At 50.8% G+C, this 24,823-nt stretch overlaps 2 protein-coding genes across 3 annotated transcripts; one reads left to right on the top strand and one right to left on the bottom strand.

Annotated features, from left to right (window-relative positions):
• Nucleotides 1-46: 46 nt before the first annotated feature.
• Nucleotides 47-5,492, top strand: PPT1 (palmitoyl-protein thioesterase 1). Its single transcript, XM_040587882.1, has 9 exons — nt 47-170; nt 522-631; nt 1,392-1,519; nt 1,824-1,894; nt 2,760-2,862; nt 2,956-3,046; nt 3,563-3,661; nt 3,875-3,946; nt 4,409-5,492. Exons 1-9 carry the CDS (start codon nt 62-64, stop codon nt 4,529-4,531), a joined length of 906 nt encoding a protein of 301 aa, XP_040443816.1. The 5' UTR covers nt 47-61; the 3' UTR covers nt 4,532-5,492.
• Nucleotides 5,358-18,728, bottom strand: CAP1 (cyclase associated actin cytoskeleton regulatory protein 1). Of its 2 annotated transcripts, none has more exons than XM_040587800.1 (13): nt 18,672-18,728; nt 13,306-13,418; nt 12,817-12,917; nt 12,277-12,354; nt 10,262-10,405; nt 10,080-10,165; nt 9,435-9,540; nt 9,150-9,327; nt 8,319-8,506; nt 7,994-8,117; nt 7,813-7,895; nt 7,121-7,264; nt 5,358-6,768 (listed from the first exon to the last, which is right to left on the bottom strand). In XM_040587800.1, exons 2-13 carry the CDS (start codon nt 13,397-13,399, stop codon nt 6,685-6,687), a joined length of 1,410 nt encoding a protein of 469 aa, XP_040443734.1. In that variant the 5' UTR covers nt 13,400-13,418; nt 18,672-18,728; the 3' UTR covers nt 5,358-6,684. The 2 variants fall into 2 exon arrangements, with proteins under 2 accessions (XP_040443734.1, XP_040443733.1); XM_040587799.1 differs by lacking the exon at nt 18,672-18,728 and adding an exon at nt 18,484-18,504.
• Between the last annotated feature and the right edge of the window lie 6,095 nt (nt 18,729-24,823).

Genomic DNA, 24,823 nt, shown 5'->3' with positions numbered 1-24,823 from the left:
GGCACTAGACCCCTCCCGCCACCATGAGTCCCGCCCCCGCCGCGTGACCCGCGTGCGAGTCATGTGGCCAGTCAAGATGGCGGCGGTCAGGGCTGTGGTGGCGGTGCTTCTGGGGTTGTGCCTGGGCTGCGCGGCCGCCGCCGTTCCCCTGGTTATCTGGCACGGCATGGGTGAGCCGGGACCGGCAGCGGGGGCGGGGCTGGAGCCGATCCTCCGGTAACGGCTCTGGGGGCGGGGCAGCGGCGCTTAGCTGGCCCGGCCGGCGGATGGGGCCATGCCGGGACCCGAGTAGGCCCGAGGGGAGCTCGCAGGCCGCCCCCGGCCCCGCTCCGGTGTCCCCCTCCTCCGGGCTGCTGTTTTCTACGAAGACCGGGAGGTGCCGACCCTCCTCTCCCCGGCCCGTGTGTGCGGTGGCGGCTTCTGGCTCCGTTGTAGCAGGCCGGGGGCTGGTACGTTTGCGGAGGCGAGGTTAGGGCCCTGAGCGGTGGCCTGACGGTGTGTTGCGTTGTTCCCTCTCACAGGAGACAGTTGCTGCAATCCACAAAGCATGGGGTACATTAAAAAAATAGTGGAGAACAAAATACCAGGGGTTTATGTTCTGTCTCTCAAGATTGGAAGCAACCTGATACAGGTAACTAACTCAGCTGTCAGTCGTGTTTCTGCTTGGCAGAGCTGTGGCCGGTGTGTGGCTCTAATGGTGCAGTAGTTATTGCAGTCTCTGTTGTCAACATGATTCCACAAGGATTCTCGTTGTGCTGTCTCTGCTAACTTTTTTCTTCCTTGTGAAGTAAACAGTTTTGGCAGGTAGAAAACCAAGTCCCTAGTCTATATTGGATTAATATGCAAATCCAGTGATTAGCACTCTAACCACTCCAAGTAATATAAAGGCATGTGATAAGGTATAGTACTAAAGCAGAGTTTTATCCCTTGCCATCCTTATGGATTTCCAACCGTTTATTCACTATATGTTTTCAGTATAATAAAGGTACAGACCACTACACCTTCATGGTTTTTGACAGTTTTATGTAGCCCTTCAGAATTGTTTTAAAGGCTCTCAGGATATTGTGCAATGTATGTTATTTTCTAGGATCTGGAGAAGATGGGTGAAGTTTGATTTTTAATTTTTATAAATATATACAGACACATAAAATCTGAAGGGACTCAAATTGTCGAAAAGTTTGGGGAAATGTCACTTTTCTATATGAGAGTTTTGCCAAGCAGAGTAGGAACAATGACATGGTGAGGGGAAGTCTCAAAACTTGAATTTACTTCTGTCATATTGTGCAAGTTAAGGTCCTCTTCAAAAGCAGAACTGAGCGTTCTATTTGCATAGATCAAAATAACATAAGCCATTGTACAAGCTATGCATTCTAATCTGGCTAATCCATCAGGATATGGAGAACAGCTTCTTTATGAATGTGAATGATCAAGTGAGAGAGGTGTGCAGCCAACTTGCAAAGGACCCTCACCTGAAAGGAGGCTACAACGCAATGGGCTTCTCCCAAGGAGGCCAGTTCCTGTAAGTTTACACTTCTGTTCCATTTCCAGTGCTTTTTGTTGGGTTTTAGGTTCTGATTTAAAACTCTTTTAAAATACTAAGCAGATGTAAACTGACAAACCCCTTCATAAGGGTAGTTGCGCTCCAAAGGAGGTAAGAACATGTTTGCCTATAGCCCTCCTCTACCAGGAAGAGTTAATTCTCTTAGCACATGTTACCCAAGTACCTGAGCCCACACAGTGGCAAGCTGAGAGCTGCATGTGAACCAGCACTGGTGGCCTGGGCATGTTGGGTGCCAGCTCAGCTCCTTCCTTTTTTCCCACAGGAGGGCAGTGGCCCAGAGGTGTCCTTCTCCTCCCATGCTCAATTTGATCTCCATTGGGGGACAGCACCAAGGTAGTGTCCAATTAAGCTATCACACCTCCTAAGCACCTTGAAGGGTAGGGGGCTCTTCTTGGTAGGAGGGATGGTTTTTTGGCCTTTTCCTAAAATCTGACCATTTTCTTGTGAATTAAACTGTCCCTTTGTTCTTGTCTGAACCTGGTGGTCTGCTTTGGCCCAGTTGTTAGGCAACTGTGTTATCTTCTGTCTTGGTCTTGCTTAACTGGCAACAAGAAGTGACCTTTGTAAGTAGACAACTTATTGTCTGGGTAGAATTCTTCTATACTTTGGAAGCACTTGGGATTAGTTGTTACGGGAGAAGAAATTTCTAACTACAGAGCAAAGCTTTTGTGAAACTAAACCTTCTGGGTCACAAGGATGTTTTACAATCAGCATCTAGAAGGCTAAAGCCTCAGGGAAAGGGATGTGCTTTTTGCAGTAAAGAGACAGTATGAAATTAAAGAGACAGAAATGATTAAAGAGACTGTACAGTTAAGAGAGGCTGACTGAATTTCAGATACTCTCCCCTGAGAAGCTCTACGGCTTGAGTTTATTTCACTGTAGTGTGGTGGGAAGATTTGTAGGGACCGATTGTGAGATCTCCTGGGAACAGACCAGGCGAGCTGGATGGTATTCTGCTCGTCTGCGTGCCCCCGTTCTCCAGAGCAATTCCCTCAGCTCAAGAACATCATCCATTATCTTTGTGTGTAATAATGCCCAGGGGCAGGAGGGCTGTCTAATGGGATTGCAGGATTAAAGGCTGCCTGATTCCCTGGGTAATTCTTGCCACTGTTCTGTAAGAGGGTGGTTCTTTACCAGCTGGAGGGATTAAGGGATTTCACAGTCTTACACAGTTATTACACATTTCTCCATACCCCAGGTGTGTATGGCTTTCCACGCTGTCCTGGTGAGAGCTCCCATATCTGTGACTGGATCCGAAAGATGCTGGATCTTGGCGCCTACACACAAGCTGTTCAAGAGCAGTGAGTATATTCATCAAGCTGCAACAACAGCGGCCAGGCACACCTGAGCAGCTCTGGGTTTCCTGCCTAATCTTTGGTTTCTCTCTTCTCCAGCTTGGTACAAGCAGAGTATTGGCATGACCCTCTTAAGGAAGACGACTATAGGAAAAACAGCATCTTTTTGGCTGATATAAATCAGGAGAGGGTAAGGACCTGGCTGATGGTTAAATGCTAGTAGGAGAGCAGAAGCCTTAGCAGTGAGTTCACTCATGTTCATGCTCCCTGGCAGTCATCTTGCTGGAGTTTGAAGGGGAGCATTTTTTGCCCTGTATCCCAGGGGTGTAGGAAGTGTTTTTGCTGGTAGATTTACAAATGAGACTTGTCTGTGGCAGAGCAGCTCCTGTGTGTCTGTGCTGTTTTGGGGTGGTTGGCGTAGATAAGCCACATGCTCAGTCCTCCCACCACCTTTCAAGTGGGTGAATCCTCTCACTCCCCTGGCAAGGCAGGGGATGCCCACCCCCTCTTTACAGCCTGGAGATGAGGCTGAACGCCATGAGCACAGCCAAGGGAGGCTGTTAACAGAAACACACGTCCCTGCCTAGGCTGGTGCAGGCCAGGGCTTCCTTTGCAGGTGCAGGCCAGGTTGGAGCAGGCTGTTTCCCTAACATGTCTCAATAGGTTTTCCAGTGACTTGGATCTGTTCTCTATTGCTTTCATCCAGGGCATCAACGAGACGTACAAGAAAAACCTGATGGCTCTGAAAAAGTTTGTGATGGTGAAATTTCTCAATGATACCATGGTCGACCCTCCGATCTCTGAGGTGAGGCAAGCAGGACGGGTGCTGCTTTTGGGTGGTGGTTTGGTGCTTGCTCGTTTCTGGTTTGTCCTTTTATGGCAGAACTTGAGGCTGGCAAGGAGCAGGCTGAGCACAGACGTAGGCCTTATACTGCACTGTTTCCACCAGAAGGTGGTGAGAACTTGCTTATCTCCTGGGAACCCTTCAGCAACCATTTCCTTCTTTTTATTCTGGCAGTGGTTTGGGTTTTACAAAAGTGGCCAAGCCAAGGAGACCATCCCGCTGAAGGAGACCTTGCTGTACAAAGAGGTGTGTTTTGCTGGGGGCTGAGGGGTTGCCGCAGTTTCCACTCTGTAGTGCCCTTGGGATGTTGAGGAGCTCACATCTCTGCTTTACTCACTATCTCTGCCGTTCCTGGGATATCGCCTCCTCTTGCCAGTAGCTGTTTGGGAAGGCATTTCTCTCCAGGCAGTTCTGGCAGTGGCAATTACAGGGTGGTCTCGTACCTGTCTCAAGATCCCCCCTTTCAGCATGAGTTTAATGAACTCTGCTCCTTTTTAAAGCCTTGTTGTTAAGTCATCCCTTTTCCCCTGTATGAGAGGAAGGCTCTGAAGAGCAGAAGTGAAACCCACTCTAGCCTGTAGCCACTTCTGCTGCAACAACAGTCCCTGACCATCGGTGCTTTTCTCCATGCTGGGCTCCCCAGCCACTGCCAGCGTTTGGCTGTGGCAGGCCTCAGGAAGCTACCTATGGTCATACTTCTCTCTGCAGGATCGCCTGGGGCTGCAGGAGATGGACAAAGCGGGAAAGCTGGTGTTCCTGGGGGTGAAAGGGGATCACCTACACTTCTCAGAAGAATGGTTTTACACCACTATCCTCCCCTTCCTCCAGTGACGCTAAGGGGAGGCCCCCTGTGAGAGCACTGGGGAGTGTCTGCCACTGTAGTTAATGCAGCTGCCACTGTACAACAGCACTTTCTGTGTACGAGCCTACGGGGGTCTGGGGAAGGGGAGGAAGAGGGGGTTTAGCTCAGCAGTTCCACAGTGTGCAGAAGCAGCACCCATTACACTGCAGTAAGAGACCAGGATTTGTCTGAATGTAATTATGCTCCAATATGGGTGGACTGAGCCTCACACTAACTCCGAAGCACTCCATCCTGCACAGGCCTCGGTAAGTCTACTTCGGTTCTCAGAGCTGGGGCTGTGCTGGTCACTTGGTGATGGCAAAATGATTAGCTGTGTGAGGGGGGTTGTTTTCCTTGTCACCTGTTCCTTGCAGGACACAATGGCAGTATTAACTGAAACCACTAGTGCAAGAATGCTGCTGCATCTCTTAAAGGGATCAGCAAGTAGGCTTATATGGCTGTATGTAGAGGAAAGATAGTACAGCCTATCCTTCCAGATGGAGAAATGGGCCAAATTTAGGGGGTTCTGGGGAAAAAGGAGGGGTTTGAATTAAGTAGGTATTGACAGCTTGAAGTTTTCAACTAATGGCTTGGTTTATGCACTTTTATACAGAAACTGCAATAAATAAAGACCACCTAACAAAAAAAAGTGAGCTTTGACAACTACTGACCCTTTGGATTTGAGGGGAGTTCAGGAAAGTCTGTACTTCCCCACAGGGAAGTGGTGAGGCAGCATGGAGGCAGGGTGAGGCAGCACGAAGCATCTTGTCCTACCCGAGGTCTTGTGTGCCCCTGAAGAATGGACAAAAGCCTCTCTAATGAGCAAGTTGGCATTAACTTTATTCTATCTTCTGTATAATCTTAAGTACATAAGAAAGGTTTTTTCACAAGCCTCAGGAGAAAACGAGTACAAGTCACAGGACAGTCTCAAAATAAAAAAATTGCATATTTTTTTTTGTAAGTTTTGTCCTAGAGAAAAAGAACATTGACACTTTACAGAGGAAATGCATTTAAGATATGCTTATGCCACCCGAGGCGTTGGAAAAATGAAGGTCAAAGCACGTGCAGCTCCCTTTATGGGTCAGTACAGTACTGTGTCTTGGATCCATCACTCTGCTCCAGGGCCCTGGAACAGAGGCTACCAGCTTCCACCAAATTAAAGAGCCAAGCAACAGGGGAAAGGGCAGGCTGGGAGGATTCACCTTATGGGGACTGATTGCAGATGAGGAAGAGAGTGATGAACCGACTCGATCCAACTCGGGTATTTACAATACTGCACTACTGACCCTGGAATGAAGGAGACCCTTCCTCAGCAGAAGGGGACAGGTTCAGAAGAACTGTCCTGGAAGACTGAACCTGAGTTCAGCTGCTCCGAGAAGGAAGCTCTGGGGCAAAGAGTCCCTTGCCAGATGGAGGGCTCTTGGAATAAGAGATGCTCAGCTCCAAGCTACCAGCCAGACTGCAGGGGAGGGGGGTAACCACAGTTACTCCACTGCAGTCTTCCTGTGGCACTGGTTAATATAAAGCCTCCTGTCATGGCACAATCAGAAATACACTGAGCTAGTAGGAATGATACAAGAGAAATCAGGGTGGAATGCTACAGCCCAGGTCCTCAGCCTTTGGTCCGACAAAGCCATTCCCATGTCCTGTAATGCCACCAACTAGTATGTAGAGCTGGAATTAGCAGCTTCCAGGACCTTCTCGAGATATCTGCCATAGCAACTGGGTACTCTGGACCCCGACAGATGCCATTATTTGTTAAAAAGGGGACAACATTCCTCTCTCACATGAACAGTTTGCTTAAAGTCAATATGAAAAAAACCGAACAACACTCTGAAAGCCAACTGCCAGTACTGGCTGCGAAGTTCACCGAAAAGCTGACTTGATCAATTGGTGCAGTTAGATCAGACAAGGGGAAAGAGAAAAAAATACACCTTCCTGCTAATAGATGTGGACGATAACTGACCCACCACCTACACCAAACCCCAGGCAGAGGTATTTCAGTGATGGCAGGTAGCTGTGTCTCCCGGGTAGAAGAGAAGCAGTTTGAGAGCAGAAAGGTACAAGAAATCTAAGAGAATCTGAAAGCAGATTTGTCCCACAGCAGGGCCAGGGGAGGGTATGAGCCTTGGAGCTTTTCTGCTTAGCCAGCAATTTCCGTCACAGTGGTAACCAACTTCTGACCATTCCACACTGTCTTGAACTGTTCTGGGACAGGAAATTCAGTCTGGAGGGTAAAAATAGAAATCTGTTGTCAAAAAACTGTTTATGACTAAGACTAGTAACTTCTCCCACTGTACCATGAACAACCCTCTCCTGTACCACGAACACTGCCTGTTCTGCCCTCAGGAGATCCTGAGGAAGAAGCAGCTCTCTCAAGCCAGCAAGTATCTCACCATAAAGACAACTTGATTCGCTGGTTTTAATATCTGATCATCATGCACAGCCTCCAAAGTCTAGAGTCTAAAATTGTCCCTCCAGACCTCACTGTAACCCACGTTCCCTGCAGGGCTCGGTAAGAATCCTGCCGTGCATTACCCCAACCAGACCTCCACAACGATTTCAAAAGTAGCACTTACAAAGTCACCACCCTCTGTGGGAATAAGGACATTCATCTCTGATGACTTGGCACTGACGATTTCGCAGTCTAGGGAGTTCTTGCTCAGATACACGTGGCAACCGTCTGTCTTGTTGATGGAAATCGTTGGCACTTTACCCATTACCTAGCGGGGTGGTCGAAGCAGCAGTTAGAGGAACATTAGTTTGAACTCAGCAACCACAACGTTTTTCTTTTGTGCCTGCCTTCAAGGCCAGAGGTTTGGACTCCAACTTCCCCGCTGCAGGCACGCTGGATGCAAGTACTCCCACCTTTACTAAAAATGGGAAGTTATTTGATTTGGTCTTTTTACAACAAAACTACAGTGAACACTGGCCAAGCTGACCATCCCAAATCAGATAACAAAATGGGAATCGGAGGAGATTGTACTGCTGCCCTCCTACTTTGGCAGTCATATTGTCTGCCTGCCCCACAGAGGCTAATCTTCTACCTAGAGCCCTGAAACAGCTCAGCGAAGGAAATTTCAGCCCTTTCCTAAGGGCTGGGCAGGGTGAGCTGCAGAGCAGCAGGACTGGTGCAGCTTCATGAACGTTCTCCACAGAGGCACATTCCTGTTCTAGAAATATAACTACTCAAGCCAGCAGATGCTACAGCCACCCTGTTGTACAGCACAGCAGTCACACTCCAGGCAGAGAACAGAACGCAGACACTCACCTGAACTTTAACATCCCTGCTGTTTATGATCTCTACGATGCCCACCACGTCATCAAACACCAGACCTAGCTTCTTACAGTTATCTGCAAAGAAAAGACAGAGTAGGTCACAGAAACGTTTTGGAGATCCAGCCTTTTACAGACCAGCACACAGAAGCAGTTTTCAGGGTTTCTCTGCTTACCAAGGGTGATGGAGTTGATCTTGCCTTTGATTTGGAGCGTACTATTTGTGCACTTGAAAACATATGCTACCTGCTTCAACTCTGTATCGCTGATTACCAGGTTAGTGGCATTCTCCTGGTTTTCCTGAAAAGACAGGCAAAACACTTTATTTTCTGAATGCAGACCAATCCATCCATGTGAACAGCAGGGCAGTGAAGCCCCTTTAAAAGCAAACTGCATGTACTTTCAGGCTTGTGCCTCTTACAAGGAAGGTCTTCAGACCTTCCTTCCCTGCTGCAAAGCTCCCATCCCTCCAGCCCACTCATGCCAACACCAGGCACTCACCACTCTCCACTTTTTGCCCTCTAATTCTAGCAGCGCAGGTGCCTTTGGAGAGGTTTTTTGGGAGGGGTTAGCATTACACGCTGGTTTGGGAGCAGTGAAAGGTTTGGGTCCACTTCTCACAGGACCCCCTTGGTTCTTCAGGGCTGGATTCTTGTGGGTCTTCATGTCATCTGAAACATGCCTTAAGCCTGCAAGAGAAGTCAAACCCGAAATCCAGCTCTTGAAGAACACAGACATCAGCGCTAACAACAATCATCATGAAAACATTTTTCAAAATGCAAATAAACTGCAACTGGGCCTAAGTTGAGTCCAAGCACAAGTGACAGCAAGTGAAAGAGGGAGCAAGAAACACTGATGCAATCTTGACGAGAACACAAGATGTACTGTAGAACCAGAAGGCGCCAGCTCTTCCACTCTGCAGCTGGAAAAAGCCCTGAGCCAAGCACCTCACCTTTTCTCACCTCTGTCCTGACACACTGGCCAGGTAACACAAAAAAGGGGTCAGTTTTGTGCAAATCTGAGTAGGTGCAAAACTGCACCCTTTGTAACTGAAGTCGTGCAGGCAACCAAAGGTCTCAATTTTTCCATTCCAGCTGGAGATTAATCTCTTGCTACACTTGACAGATGAGGCTGAGAATTCTAACTCAGACGTGTTCCCTGTATCAGGGCTGCTTCTGATGCCCAGCCTCATGCTCGGATCAGATGGCCTTTTGTTACTGCAAGCCTGCTTTCTAAGCTGGTATATTGAGGGATGACAGCAAAACGAGGGCTCACAGCACAACAGTACTCTCGCTGATGGCTGCCCTCCCTCTGTTAGCTACTTCCACCTACCAGAGGTGATGCCTTCTCCCCGATTGATCTGGGCGAAGAGTGCGGAGCGGGAGGCAGAGTCATCTGTGCTGGAGCTCATGGGGGCAGGAGCTGGTGGGGGAGGAGGGCCTGGTGGGGGAGGCGCAACCCCAGCTGGGGGAGCAGATGGTGATTTAGCCCCTTCTGTTGCTACAGGACCCTGTAAGAGGCCAGCAAAAGGAAAAGCAATTGCACAAGCTCCATATCTGCTGCAATAATCATGCAATACTCATCTAAGAAGCTCTTGCGACGTAAGCCAGCACTTACTGTTTTGCTCCAAGTCAGCCCCGTGGTGTGATACTCTTTGATATAGGCCTGCAGCTCTGTCCAGATACTCAGATAAGCTTTCACCCAGTCCACTTGCTTTTTATCTCTGAGGACACAGGGATATCATCAGGAGCGAGCAGGTCCATTTGCCATTAAAACTCAAGGACTACAAACAGTTCTTAACACCTCTCCACCTCTCAGCCTATAGGGCAAGATGCAGCTGGACCAACGCAGCAGCCTCACACCTCTAGCGCTGCATTCTGGCTTCAGTATTAATCTTGCACCCGCAGGCAGAAGGCTACAGGCCTGGCTCTGCACTGTCACCCATTTCCCTTGAAGAGTCTGATACTTCCCACAAGATCCACTCCTGAAGCACAAGCTGCTGCCCTGGGAGACAGCTCAGCCACCAAATGATGCTGAGACAATACACTTACTACCAGGAATTCCAGCTGCAACATGAATACGAGGAACCTTGTCCCTAAGGATCAGGAAAGAACAGCTAAGTGAGGCTTTACAAATATACCCTGCCTTTAAAAAGAATGACTGAATGAAAGACCAAGACAGCTGTGGTTAGATGCTGAAGTAGCCCCTACACACCCAATTAGCTGTGTTTGATGAGGTCTTTAAGACAGAAGGTGAACTTACACATCCTTGTACTCCTTGAGGATCCGGTTGGTATAAAACATGGCAGCATCAGTCATTTCCTTCACATAAGGACCAGGCTTTGGAGCCTAGGGAAGAACACACACATTGGCATGGAACAGCTGACCAAGGAGCCAGACTTTTCCCACCAGTCCAAGGAAACCGCTTCCCACTGGTGTTCTTACCATGGCCACCCAGCCCAGGGCTGGGATGCTCTCACTGACTGCTGATAAGTGATTGAACAGTTTGCTACCACGGTTCTTCTCCCTGAAATTCTGCACCACCTGGATTTGCTCTGAAATTGGTTTCAGAAGCGATGAGAACGCATTCTGCAGAACAAGAGAGACAATAACAATAAAGAACATTAGTATTGCTCTGGAATGGCTGCACATCTTCATGGGCGGCTCCGCTGAGGTGATGGTCACTTGGAGGAAGATTCCAACTGGCGCAAGTTATTGCTACAGCTCCTGTCCAGGCTTAGCTCTCCCTGCGAGCCCAGCTCGGTCCCACAGCCTAGCTCCTCCAGGGTTGAAGTCATAGCTCCCAACCGGATTGGTACTATGGGAGTACGCCAAGAACTGTGACTCATGTTCAATCCAAGAGACTCTGACAAAGCTTGTTAGTAACAACGACAGAAATAGCATTTGCCTTTCCTGGATTCTTTTGTTCCAAGACAGTTTGTTAAATTTTTTTCCTCTCCTTTAAACTCTCAGAGAAAGGGGTGCTATGCAGGCTTTTGCAGTTTGGGATCTCCAGCCTGCGTTACAATCAGCGTCGCAGCAAGTTCTCAAGTCACCCTATCAAGCCAGACTTCAGGATTCAAGTTACGTCTCAAGTCAATCCACGCCTTTAGTATTTGGATGATAAAAATTGTTTCTGTGTGTTGCTCGCTTGGAAGGCTGACTGATAGCGCTTAGAAGTCTTCTGAGGTCAGAGCAGCTAGCCAATTACACACTGCCAGAGCTGCCTCTTGGGCAACTTTTTTTGCTTTTAAGATCAGGAGGTCTCCTGCTGGTGGCAGCAGTGAGAGACAAATTTGGGCAAAACTTGCTTTTCAAAGCCTCAGCTTTTCCTTTGCTGTCCCTTCCCCTGTTTAGATGAGAACAGAGAGGTTCCAAGCACCACTGGCCAGGCTACATTTTCAGAAGCTCCAGCGTAGCGCTATTGTCAAGTAACAGGATAGGGAAATTCTTCGCCACAGGCAACAAGTTCATACATTTTGCTTTTTAAACTGGCTACTCCAGAACTGACTAGACTCCTACAAGACAACCTGCACAAAGACCTACATTAGATTAGAAGATTATGAACAAAGAATAACCTTAAGTAATGTATCAGTGGAATTTATAAGCAGAATCTCAGACTAGAGACTATGCAGAGCACCACCACAGCAAGCCTGGTCAAAAATAAACAATGCTGAATTTGGGGAAAAAGATGCAGATACAATTTGCAATGAAAGTAGCACAGAAATCCAGCTACCACAATGTAACAGTAGAAGCCATGACTAAACCAGATAATAACTGCAAAGAAAAGCAAGAAGGGATCCTGTGGCTCAGGAAAAATGGTTCTCAGCAGGGAAAAACCAATGCATTCAGGATCAGATTCTCAGTCACACATCCTGCTGAGAAGCAGCAACCTAGGGTAAAGTGTTAAATTACTTGCTTCAAGACAAATCAATCCTAAAAGCCTAGCTATTATTCAGAGGCCATTCAACAGAGACAAATGTCTGTTATACTTCAGAACGAGCCTGATGCCTGAAAGTCTATAAGCATCACTAATGAAAAGCATGCTCTAGGCAAATCCCACTGGCTCCTGTCTCAGATAAGTTGCTGTCTGCAGGTTGCATCTCGGGGAACAGTGATTGTGCAGTGCTGGTGCCAGGTGAAACTCAAGACAGACGCTGTGAGATGATGCTCACAAGGTGCTCTGACAGCTACAGAAAACTTGTTGCTCTAATGACTGGAAAATCCTAGTTCTGCAGCTCTAAGAATTGACTTCTGGAATTCTGCCCAGCATTGGATGAGCACCCGGAACAGTTCACACTTTCAGCAAGTGTCGCCTCACAAATTCAAGTGTCTCCAGTCCTTCTCTAGTTCCTCTTTTGGAGCAACTGCATTAGCCCAGATCCCCCTGCACTTGCAGTCATCCCTGACCCGGAGGTAAGAGCGTACCCAGTTTCTGGCAAGCAATTTCCCAGACTTACCTCTGTTGGCTGCTGGTGTTGAGATGCCATCACCAGAAGAGCCCTCTCGCTCATCAAGCCTGCATGAACCATCTCAGCCTAATAATAGAGAAAAACATCAGAGAGCTTCCCTTGTACCCAGTGTGACACTAGCGGTCATTCAAGCTCCCGCTGCCCACAGTTCCTAGTCTGTAAGAGAGCAGCTATGCTGATCTCAGAGCACATATTCTTGGAGACACCCATCCTCAGAGAAAACTCACAAAAATGCAACAGCTCTTGGGCTAGGTAGTTTACAGGCTTCCTTAAGTCTATAAAGAGAACTAGGCACCCAGCTACCAAAGATTTCAAGGAGGTTTGATTCATCATGTGTGAGAGTAGGTGGAAATCTGCTGGAGGTTATCTGGGCGGGCATCTGCATCTGTTTTGAATCCTTGGGGATTATAAACATCCTAGAATACAGCGCCAAAGGAATGCAAACACCAAAAGCAAGCTTGGCCCTTAACAGCCCTGAAGGACAAGCAGCATTATTTAGAGCTGAGGGAGAAGAACATGATTCCTTACATGCTTCTGCACATCCCCGCCAACTTCTTTGCTGATCTTGATGTATTCAGCTACTGGGCCAGCCAGAAGGGCATCGAAAGCCTGCACGTACTGAGCCACTCCTGCAGAGAGGGAACCACAGTACAGGCATCACTGAGAGGCACCGGCTGGGCTCCTGGGCTGGGAGCACTCACACATGCACAGCACACTGGTGGGCTGCACCTCCCAGCCAGGTCACGGCAGGAGGCTCAGCCTGAAGCATGCAGCTGAACACCGACAAGGGAAGCGCTGCAGGCACAGGAAGTCCTTATCTTAGCAGGATGGTAACCGCAGGCCTCTGCATTTGCTCAGTACCTGCTGCGAAACTCACTTCCCCTCTGTGCACATTTAACAGCTTTTTGCATGCCCTGCACGAGCACCACCCGCTCTGCAACAGCTACTGCTGCTGCCACACTGGCTGGGTGACAGTTCAGCACAGGGACTCTCACGGGGTGATACTTTGTGCCTTACCTTTGGAAGAGCCATCTCCACACATGCCAGGTCCTTGGCACACTGTCTCCAGGCGCTCCACAGCCTTCTCCAACCGTTCAACCAGTCTTTCCATATCTACCACTGTCCACAACCTGCACAGACAGAAGACAATTATTCGCATCCTCTGATAGTACGAATGGGATGCCAAACGTTGAAGAGGGTTTATCAGCTGCCTAGTATAAGCTCTGCCAGTTCCAGAAGAATATTTTCTACCTAGCTTTGCACACTCATGATGGACAGCAGGGTATCCTCACGTTAGCATGACAGTGATTACACAACAGCCACTTTCTATTGCCACAGTTGCTCCTTAATGGCCACGTCATTACTGTTCCATTGTATGGACAAGGATACAAAACTTTTATCTTCTAACCTTGTATTGACAACGCATCGAAACAAAACTCTGTACAGAATCTCACTGCAGCCAGTTCCTGGCCCAAGTCCTAGCTGTGACCATGTAGCAAATCAAGCACAACTGATTTGCTGGGAGATCACACACTTCAGATTAGAACTAGTAGTTTTGTTTCTGCAGATGCAACTGTAGGGACCTCCCGGAGTCCTGAATTCCTCCAAGGAACATCTGTAATTCCAGCATCGCTCCAGTACAAAGCACCAGCATGCAGAATGAGGCACCCTGGCACACACTAAGATGAGCAGCTGCACAAGCTAAGAAGGCATAGCTGCTTCTACAACAATACGCCCCGTTCATCCTCTCCCTGACAGGCTTTGGTATCTGAACTGCAGAACCTATGCTGCAGGCACTGCACAACAAAGTGATTTAGGTATCTAAGTCATTTGCAGCGTCTCATCTGGAAATGTCTTAAGAGTCATATAAACTTTCCACTAATTACTGCTTTGCAGAGGCTCTGCACCAAGAGCAAGACAAGCCACGCTCCAAGCACAGTAATGCACAGGGAATGCAGGGAGGAAGTAGCAAGTCACCAATTGCATTTTTATCTTATCACCACTCATCAGAAGATTTTACATGAATCACGATTATGGGCTGGACACAGCTTCCTTCTTATTGCAACAGCCTGCAAAAGCTGAAAACTTTGCCTGGAGGAGAACATCCTTCCCAGCACATTCCCCAGCACAGCCAAAAAGGCAGGCAGCTGCATCAAAGGAACTGATCCTAGCTCTCCCTCAGAAACAAAACCTGAAGATCTGACAAGGATTTTGCTTTTGCTCACAAGCCTTTCTCAGCCCTGCTCCAAAGTGCATGTTTTCACCCAATTTCCAGAGGATGTGGGGCAGATCCAGTGTTAGTCACAAGCGGCACTGATGTCACAAGACAAACAAGGCCATTTTCCGCCCCTCTTTCGGCTGCTTGCATCAGGAGAAGCAGCACTGATGTGGGGGGCAGGGGAGAGGCCACCCCCCTTTCCAAAAGGAAGAGAGCGGTTTCCTCCTCTGTGCAAGAGCGAGCCAGAGGACGTACTGTGTATAAAACCGGACAGCAGTAACTGGATGGCTTCCAGATACAAAAAAAGTTCAGAGAGGCTGAAACTTGTGGGCAGTCACCCATATAATCAACAGCAATGAGTACCTCTTCTTTTTTTTTTTTTTTTATTTATTCTGTACAATGTAGAAATCCTGACCACAGGATCGTCAGCGCTCTGCTGCAGCTGAGGACGACGCATCCAGAATGGGGCTCACGTCTTCCAGTGGGAGCCCAGCCAAGAGCCAGGCTCTGCCTCCCCCACTCTCAGCACACTAAAAAAGGGTGGGTTTTTTCCCCCAGAAGAGCCACCTGTTAAGGAAACTCTCCCTTGCTTCAAGAGTGCAGCAAGATAGAGGGGTAATAACACAGGGGTTTTAGAAAGGACATCAGGTTTACCGGGTGCTAAGCAGACAAAGCTGCTGTTCTGCACCACTGATCCCCACCACATTCTACACGAGGCTCTAATCTGATCAGCCCCATTACCGAGCCGCAAACTGCATTTCCAATCAGGATTACAAACCAGAAAGTCCAGATGGAAAGCTGCTTCCTACCACCAGCACTAAGACATGCTGTTGCGAGTTGCATATCACATCATCACTTCTAGATATGCTGTCGGGATTGATGTCCTTTAACAAGACAGTGTTCCCTGAGATTCGGATTCCTTCCAGTCTCCTTGCCGTTTGACACATCCTTCCTGGTTTTCCTGACAGAAGCCAGAAACTCACAGTGCTTGATACCAGCTTTGTAAACCTAGCGCTATCCAGCAGATGGTGAACTCATTTTAATTTCTGTTTAATGGGCAGCATTAGGTCAACTTGCAAGTTAAGTCACTTGGTAAATTGGCAGCACAATCAGAACTAAGCTCAGGCAGCACAAAGTCCTACAGCAGGCAGCTAAATCTTAGTCACTCCTTGCTAAAGCTATCGTGACTCACCCTCACCATGCACTTTGCCCTGTGGATGCAGCTCTTTCTGCTATTGACATACCCACATGGAATGAAATAAAAAGATTTAATTGTAACTAACATCAACAGCCAGAGCTTGCAATCTAAAGATTCACATTTAGCAAGGAAATTAAAAAAAATATCACAAAATAGACCTGCCCAGGCTACACCTGGACAGTGTTTTGTCTATTGATCACTTCAAATGCAAAACAGTTTCAGTAAGTGACAAACTGACTTCACGGATCTCAGTACAGCACATTAATCAATTTACTTGATTAATTAAAACACAATTTGCCTTCTTTAAAGAGGAAGTTTAGACACATAGATCGCTTCAGAGTCATTTTTGTTCCGCACATTGTCCTATGCTCAGGAAGAATGAGAAAGGCTTTCAAGCTACGCTGTGGAACCAGGTTAGAGTTCTCCGGCTGACAGAAGTGGAGTTGAGATGATGCTCTCCCTTTTGGGAATATCATGCAGGACTTATATCTAGGTCTTGTTTAAATTCAATTGAACTTTGATTACCAATGGAGCGGAAGCTATGGACTCGCAGCAAATGCACATTTCACCCTGGGCCAGAAAGTCCATTCATTTTCATAGCACATTTGGTTAATCTATGAACTAACCTTTATTTCCATCAAAGCTTGGGAACATGGTTTTGAACACACTGTACAGCAAACATGCTTTCATCCTACAGCTAGACAGTTTTGATGTACCAATCAGAGCAATAAAAGGAAGGAATTGTGTCTGTAAAAACACTAGGTAGCCCAAAGCTGAACCTGGACAACATCACAATAAAAGGAGTTTCCTGTTTGGAGAATATCAAGGAGTTGGCATGTCCCAGCCAAAGGCCAGTCCTCAGAGGAGCGAGCTGGTTCTCATAAAAAAACCCGGCATAAATGAAATTCTTCTGGTTGCCTGAGACAGCACACTAACCTGAGTCCTCACTTAGACATTCTGGAAGACACAAATGTTAATTTTATAGCCAAAGCAAGTCCAACCTACGCCTCTGTTCAGATTCAGCGTTTGTGAAGCCCGACAAACTGCTGTCAGCAACACCAAATTTGCATCAGCTACTTCCTGTTTCTACAGGCAAAAAGAATAAAGATGGGACAACTAAATTAAGAACATACCACAGTTTATTTCTGAACTGACACTGGAATATCTCCGGGGATCAGCTACCAGATGATTCCCAACAATTATATCTTCCAAAAACCCAAAGAATGTTTTTTTTAAACAGTTCAGCTCATCACATAAGGAATTATTTGATGTAAGACAGGACCCAAATGCCTGAATTTTGTCAGTTGTCAGGACCAGCCACGAACACAAGACAGCTATTGCTAGTCCCAGCAGTTGCCAAGACAGAGATCTCTGCTGTTTATAGCACAACAATACTTGTTGACATTGCTCCAGAACCCACGGTGACTACTTCTGGTATTTCAGAGCTATTTAATTTAGAAAACGAAAAGTCCTTTAAAAAAAATAAATAAAAAAAATCAATCTGGACCCTATTTAAGCTCTCCAAAATAACAAATCCTACTGAAGTCATTAAAAGTATTATTTGGTATTTTTACTGAAACACTGTAAGATGGTTAAAGTATCACTTTGCTCTGCACTAGTGAGTGCAAGGACTCCTTTTTCATCACAATTATATGAAATAGGAGATTTGCACTTGCCAGACTCTGTGGCAATGCTCTTCTCATTTCCATTCCCTGTCAGGGCGATGAATCCACCAGGGAAGTAACTGAGAATCTCAGATCTAAGCTAAATTGGATGCAGTACCAAGCTCCATATCGGGAATTCAGAGCATTGAACCTTGTCAGCATCCCTCCTGAGCTGTGCCTGCTCAAGCAGAGGCTGCTTGGCTGAACTTTGTTCCATGAATAATAGGGGGTATTTTTGGCTTTCAGTAAGCTCAGCAATATTCCAGGGACACAAGGATTGCCTCAGAAGAGAAAGGGAACACAGCAGTTTCTCCACACCACAGATCCCTAGGTTTGCAGTGATGGGCATCCATAGCCCAGATCTTGGGGAATTCCAGAACCTGATGTGCAAAATCCTAACGCATGAAATGCCCGCAGTATTATTATTATTTTTCATTTCACTATTGGAAAATCCAAAGCAGTCACACACATGCCACCTGAACCCCCAGCGAAATCAGGAGTCAGCAACAGGCTGAAGACAAGCCCTACCCCAGGCACAGCAGGACAGGGAGCATTCCCGGGGCGGGGGAGCACAAGCTACAGGAATAACATTGCTTCAGGCTGCGGCAAACCCCTGGGAAGGTGGATACAGGACGTGGGCACACTCACGGCTCCCTGCCCCGGTGAGTCACCGGTAACCCGCCGGCCCCTCTGCCACCGGGAATCCTAAACATCTCTCGCTGGGGTAGGGGGGGGAGCAGGTACAGGCCGCCCGGGGTGCCCCGCCACCGCGGAGCACGGGGGCCAGACCGGACCAATCTGTGACACCTCCCCCCGGGTAGAACCCGGGTACGGAGACACCCCCGGGCCGGCCCCCCGGCAGCAGCAAGGGCCCCCGCCCCACACAGAAAGCCCCGAAACGTCCCGCCCGCTGCCACGGCCCGCGGCGGGCCCCAGTAACGGCCCCGTCCGGGAGTTTTCACCGTTCCGTGATTAAATTAACCCGAAATCACCGCGTATAACGGATCTACCCCCAGCGGCCAGGTCGCAGCCCCTCCGTCTCTCTACGCCCTCCCAGCGCGGCCCCGGCAGAGGCGGCCGGAGCCCCCCCAGATCGGCCGGGCCCGACCCCTCACCGGTGCCTCCCGGCCAGCCCCGGCGCGGCCGCTGGCGGCTCCCCCCGCGGCGGTCTCCTCCCGCCGATACCGGCCCCGGGGCAGGGGCCGCCGCCCCGGCGAGGGAGGGGAAGAAGAAGGAGGAGGAGGAGGAGGAGGAGGAGGAGGAGGAGGAGGAGGATGCGCAGCCCCCCCGCTTCAGCACTCACCTCCCTACCGCGCTCCCGCTCCGCCGCCGCCCGGCGCCGCCCAGCACCCCCCGCTTCCGGCCCCCACCCCGCGCACCGGAAGTGCGCACGGCACGGCGCGGCGGCGGCGGGGAGGAGCTGCGGCCAGCAATCCGCCCTGCGATTGGCGGGAGGCGGGGGGGCGTGGCCGGAGAGGGCGAGGGGTGGGGCAGAGGGGCGGGGTCTCGCTTGGAGGTGGGGCCACGGAGGTGACGGGGCGGGGGCGAGGGGCAGGATGGGGCCCGGGACCCGCAGGGCGGGCCGTGACCCGCGGGGAGGGGCTGGGGGAGCTCCGGGGGTTCGAGGTGTCCGAGGCCACCACAGAGGGGCTGGGGGGCGGTGTCTGAGAGCCCCAGCAGGGGCAGCTGGGACCCCCAGGGCAGGTCTGAGGGCGGGCTGCAGAACCCCCCAGAGGTGCTGTTGGGTCAGTGGGGTCCTTAGGAGGTCTGGGACCCCTGAGAGTGGCTGGGGGTGGTTTAGGGTGCTGAGAGGAGGTGGGGACCCCTGGGAGAGGGGTCGGGCTGGGAGTTGGGACCCTACAGATGTGGCTGGAAGGCTAGGTGGGATGAGCCTTCCTCTTGGGGAGGGGGTTGTCCCAGTCTTGGAAGGACAGGGCTTGGCTGGGGCTAGGAGGAGGTGGAAGGGTCCTCTGGAATGGTACCTGGCGGTGTCAGGGGCCGCTGAGGTCAAGGCCCCTGCAAGCTGTGTCTGGTGGGTGCAGGACAGGAGAAGGGTCCCCCTGGGGAGCTGCTGGCCATTCAAACAGCTACACCCTCTCCTCGGGGTAAATCCTGGGGGGCCCTAGGCCCCTGATGCTCTCTGCTGGGGTGGTTGTCATTGCTGCCTCTGTGCGGCAAAGGTGGTTTTACTCTTGGTGTGCGCTGGCTCATCCCAACCATCAAAAAACTCCTACAAGGCTCCCGTGATTCTGGGGGTATGGAGCACTTTGGAGCCTGGTGCTCACAGACCTTCTTTGATCCAAGGATCTCGGAGCACTAGGCAGAGGGTCGATAAATGTTGCTGTCCCAGCTTTGTTGCTGGAGAGACCAAGACCGGGGCGGTCAAGGGAAAAATAACTTGGAGTCAGGAAAAGGTCCCTGGAGTCAGCATGGGATTGCTCCCACAGAAGGCTCCGCTGTCTGCTTTTACCATGAGGGCAGGACTTGCTCTAAAAAGCTGTTTGCTGTCATGGTTGGAGAAAGGGCAGCAGCTGGGCCTGCCTGCTGCGAGGGATGCTGGAGCTTTGCTCTGTGGCTTTGGGCCCCAGCAGCCCCAGGGTGCGGGCTGAAGCAGGCCTCGCAGCTGGGGGTCTGCGCAGACAAACCCAGAGCATCTGTCCTGGCGAGGCTGGGACAGGAGGCTGGGACACGTTGGCAGGACGGGAAGGAGGAGGGAAGCCAGCGAGGCCGCCAGGCTCTGCCACAGCTTCCTCCCCTCTGTCCGCTGCCATAGATGGTCACATCTCCGTGTGGTCACATCACCCCGCAGCGCAGGGGGGCAGCGGGCCCGGCCACTGCCGGGCTCCCGAGCGGAGATCCAGGCTCCCTCTGTGGGATTGTGGGATCCCAACCAGGGCAGGCAGGCGGGAGCAGGGCTGAGCCTGGGATCAGCCAAGGGCTGGGAGCAGGATTGCCGGGAGCGTGGCTCTGCTGACATCTAGTGAGGTTGTCTCCTCCGGCTTCGCGCTCCCTGCCAGCTGGGGAGGCGTTCAGAACCCTGTGAGGGTTTGAGTTTTCTGAGCAGCCAGTGGCTAGGAGTTGTGTGGCTGGGTGAAGACCAGCTCACTGCTCTTCCCCACCACCCCCATGCAGCCCCCCCTGGCTCCCAGCTGCTGCCCTGGCAGAGCAGGCAGACCCAAGCACCTTTGCCCTCACATCGTCCTTCCCGCTTAGGGTGAAGCCTGTAGAAGAGACAAGCAGCTCCCTGCAGTCACTGATGCTGTTTGCCTTGTTTTCTGGTTTTCTTGCTTTATTTTCCACCCTGCCAACACCTGATCTGCCTCTTGCAGCTGTCCCCATCAGGATCAGACACCTTAGGATCAATTGACATGATGCAAAATAGAAACTAAGATGCAACCGTGTCTTTCCCATGCAGCCAATGACTTGTATTTTATAGCATCCTGTAACAGTCACAGAAGAGAAGCACCGGTCACGTCCTGCCTCACTGGTGTGGGGGTGTTCCTAATCCTGGGGGGTGTTCCTAATCCTGGTGGGACAGCACAGGGAGGAGCTGTCCTGGGCTGTGTCCATGAGGAGGAAGCAAGACTGGGGAGAGGAACTAGAAGTAAGCGGAGAACAGGCAGAGGAAGGGCACTGCTCACTGGGGATATTGCAGCCCAGCCCCAGGCTGCAGTGTTTGCTTCTGGGGTGAGTCCATTCAGCTGAATGTAGTTCCTGAAGGAACAAAGATCAAGTTCCTGGTAAGGCTGGGTCACAGAAAAGCTGCCTGTTTACCAAAGGACTGTAAAGCAGGTCAGTGCTCTGTGGGGGATCCCAGTGCCTGTAAACCATGCCAGCCTGTGACCGTCACTGTCCTGTCTCCAGGGAAAAGCTTTCACCTTCCCCATGCTGCTGCCAGGTGGTTGGTGCCTTGTCCCCCTTTCCTCTAAGAGTCACGGGAGTATTTGCTGCTTTTTTTTAGCCATAAAAGGGCTAAAATGCCTTTGTATCCCCTAGACAGCACCCTTTGGCTTGTTGCAGCCACAGGAGAGCACTTGTCTCTGCTCTTTGGGGTGTGGGGAGGGCACTTGTCCGAGCTCCAGCCTAGGTCCTTGTGATGCTCAGTGCCTCCAACTCCTCCACAGGAGCAAACACAGTTCTGGCAGGGGCTCAGGCAGTCCCACGCTTCCAGTGCTCCCTGAGCCATTTCTCCATTTCTGGTTAAGGCTAAGCCTGAGCGCCAGCCTGCATGCAGCATTCCATTTCCCAGCAAAGCAATTTACCACATCATTCCTGGGAAACGGGAATTTTTTTTTCGTAGCAGGAAACCATCTCACTGCCCCCTGTTTCTGTCCTGTACTGCAGCGCCTTGGCTGCTTACATCCCTAGAAACAGTGGGTTTGCAAAACATTAACTAAAACCCACTGAAACAGGTCGGTAGCCTTCAGTCTGTATTTGCAGATAAAGTGAGTGACCTCAGCCAGGTAGCACAGACAAGGTGACCCCCGGGGACAGCTGTACCCCAGACAGAGTGCCTCTGTGCTGGTGACAGAGCCCAGCCAGCTGGGGGATCAGCGTGCCAGGGAGGTGGACCTGCTCACCATGACCCACTGGCCAGCACTCCTGTCCCAAGCACTGCCCTGCTCCGGCAGTCCTGCTTCTCCTCAGAGCTTCCCAGGCTGAGCTAATTTCCAGCTGGATCTGTTCCCTGCTCCAGCCCCCCTGGACATCAGCACAGCAGGGTGGCTGCACTGTCAGACATCCCTTTCCATGGGAGCCTGTGCTTGGTTTGGCTTGAAGTGTCCACAAAAGCAGCCCTGGGTGATTTCTGCTGCCATGTGGGGCACACAGGTCCTTCCAGCCCAGGGGCCAAGGGAAAACCATCCCCACCAGGAGCTGTTTGAACGTTTCAAAGATCTCTTCTGCTCTGAGATAAACCCGAGATTTTTTTGCCCTTTCCCTGCAGATAAGGAGGAAGGTTATACCTCGCCCTTTGCAAAGAGAGACTTTTCACACTTCCACTTATCTGCCATAGGGTAAATAGACACAGCATGGCTGCTATCACCTCCAGGACCACCAGCCACTCCTGCTGCCTCCCTCTGCCTTAGCCAGGAGGGGACCTCCCTCTTGGGAAAGTCACCCTTGGTGACAAACAGAGGATGTAAGTCCGATTCTGTAGGTTCATCCGCTGCCCTTTAGAGGCTACAACTGATGTTTGCTTGGTTTGTCCCCTCTGCAGTCACCTCCCGGGATGAGAGCCCTGTGGTTGTGGTGAATGTGTCTGTGTCCCATCACCTCCCAGCCCCCTCCCCTCCACCCTGGCACATCCAGAGCTTTGTGCTGCAAAACAGACAGAGCTGCCCGCCAGTCCGGACTCAGCCGAGTGCACTGGGAGCTGGCACCCAGCAGGTTTCCCCATGGCTCAAGGTGAGACTTGCAGCAGAGGCCCTGGGAAGGGTATGGGGTGCGCTAATGTATTCTGATAAGTGTCAGCAGAGAGAGGGGTGCCCACAGCAGCCTGCCCTCCCCCCTGAGTGAGCCCTGGGTGCTGGGACGTGGCCCTGCACCCCTGCTCTTTCTCCAAGCCCCACTGCTCACACGTATCTTCACCCACATACAATGAAAGGATCTTTCCCGTGTGGACAAAAGGGACCAGACTACCTGGTACTCTGAGAACAGAAACCCTCTGCTCCCTTCCAGCATGGGCAGCAGTGCCCCCCAAGTTCGGGGGAAGGCTCCCTAAGCCCCTGACACCAGATGGGTAACCCCTGCCCCCCAGCTGGCCCTGGAGCTTGTTAAAGCCCATCAGCTGAGAATCAGGGCTGATTCCCAGCACCCACATATGGTTTCTGGGCAGCACAGCCCCAGCCCATATGCCATTAGAGGCATCAGCTCAGCAGGTGCTGCGCACACAGCTGACACCCTGCATTTTCCATCTTCTGACTTTGATTTCACAGGGCCGGTCCTGCCCATACATCAGCGCTGAGGTGTGGCTTGCCCGGCCGGCGTGGACACAGCAGCCATGTAACTCCAGCTCTGCAGGGAGGTGCTTCCCGGATGCTTGGGTGCATTTGCTACATCATCAAGGTTAGTGTGGGTTAAGCCATAGCACAGCTGCTGCTGGAGGCCAGCTGTAGGTGCGGGCAGCATCTCCCCATGCATTTCTGGCCAAGCAGACTTCTCATGCCAGAGAGGTTTTCTTCATGCTTAGAGCGAAAGCCCTCTGTAATCAGGACTGAAACAAGACATCTTCAAGGCCGGAGCTTTGCCCAGGGGTCAGTGCTATCAACTCCCATGGTCATTTCTACACACACACCCCCACCCACCCCCCAATCCATTTTCTTAAAAGCCTCAAATAGAAGAGGTGTGCTCAGCTAGGAATGTCCGGGCTCTGTTTCAAGCTCAGTATGATTTTAGTCTCTTGAGCTGGCTGCAAAAAACTTGAACAGAGACTCCTTATGAACCCCATAGAGCCAAAAAAGGGGAGGCAAAGGATAAAATATCCCTGATTTCTGTTGAAACTCTTTTAAAAAAAAAACGAACAGCAATCTTTCAAATCCTTGGAGACAGCAACACTACCCACACCCCTTGGAGGCGGCCAGGCCATAGCAATGGCTAGGATGACTCCTCGCAGACGCAGCCAGGAGCAGGGCAGGGGTCAGTACGTTTGCAACAATCTCCAGCTCTGTGCTTGGCTGGAGCACTGCCCTCCTCCTCTCACAGGGGGCCCTACCTGCCCTGCCACAGGGGCTTCAGAGACTGCTGGCTTTGTGCCCCCTTGGCTTGTCCTGCCCTTGTTCCTTTGCTGCAGGTTCCAACCCTTGGGGAGCAGGGGGCAACCCAGGCCATGGCTAACACTGCCTCTTGCCCACTGCTCAGCACAGAGCCAGCTCCCAGCCTCCTTGCATCATCCCTTTTGCTTCTTTCCCTGACCCACAACACGGTAGCAGAGTGGGGCCCAGTTAAAACATTCTCAGCTAAGGTCTAATCCCTCTGGCTACTTTTAAAACCCCATCCTCATTCCAGTCCTTTGTACCCAAATGTGGAACAAAGGATGAGCTGTCCTTCCCTCTAAGCCCCCCCCCCCCCCCCCCCCCCAGGCACTGACCTCACAAACTTCTTGGTGTGACAAATGTGCTTAACTAAAGGAGACAGCCCTGTCCCCCGTGCAGTGGCCGTGGGGACAGCAGCAGAGCTAGCACAGTCCCCTCACACTGGGCATCTGCCCCAACTGTACGGGCAGCTGCTTCTTCTCTGGCGCATCCTCCCTGTGCTTACTCCAGCCGGCTTTTCCCCTCTGCATTACACTTGCTGCCATAGGAGTGCAGTGCTCCTGCTGAGCGGGGAGGGCAGGGCTCTCCCCATTTCTGCTGCAGAGAGGGGAATGCAAGAGCAAGGTATAAATATCTACAAAGATTAGCCCTTGCACAGCACTCTGCCCTGACAGAAAGTGTTGAGTGTCACCCACAGTCTGCA

The sequence above is a fragment of the Falco naumanni genome, chromosome 3, assembly GCF_017639655.2.
Source record: "Falco naumanni isolate bFalNau1 chromosome 3, bFalNau1.pat, whole genome shotgun sequence".
Taxonomy (NCBI): Eukaryota; Metazoa; Chordata; class Aves; order Falconiformes; family Falconidae; genus Falco; species Falco naumanni.
The sequence above is the reverse complement of the archived record's forward strand: the minus strand, read 5'-3'. Positions and strand labels throughout refer to the sequence as shown.

Bases quoted from the DNA above. Each gene is read 5' to 3' on its own strand.
- PPT1 (XM_040587882.1), top strand. From the start codon at position 62: ATGTGGCCAGTCAAGATGGCGGCGGTCAGGGCTGTGGTGGCGGTGCTT. The intron at 632-1,391 runs GTAACTAACTCA...CTAATCCATCAG, and splicing joins TTGGAAGCAACCTGATACAG to GATATGGAGAACAGCTTCTT. The intron at 3,947-4,408 runs GTGTGTTTTGCT...TTCTCTCTGCAG, and splicing joins AGACCTTGCTGTACAAAGAG to GATCGCCTGGGGCTGCAGGA.
- CAP1 (XM_040587800.1), bottom strand. From the start codon at position 13,399: ATGGAAAGACTGGTTGAACGGTTGGAGAAGGCTGTGGAGCGCCTGGAG. The intron at 7,896-7,993 runs GTAAGCAGAGAA...TTTTCTTTGCAG, and splicing joins GATCAACTCCATCACCCTTG to ATAACTGTAAGAAGCTAGGT. The intron at 7,265-7,812 runs GTGAGTGTCTGC...CCACCCCGCTAG, and splicing joins GCAGGGATGTTAAAGTTCAG to GTAATGGGTAAAGTGCCAAC.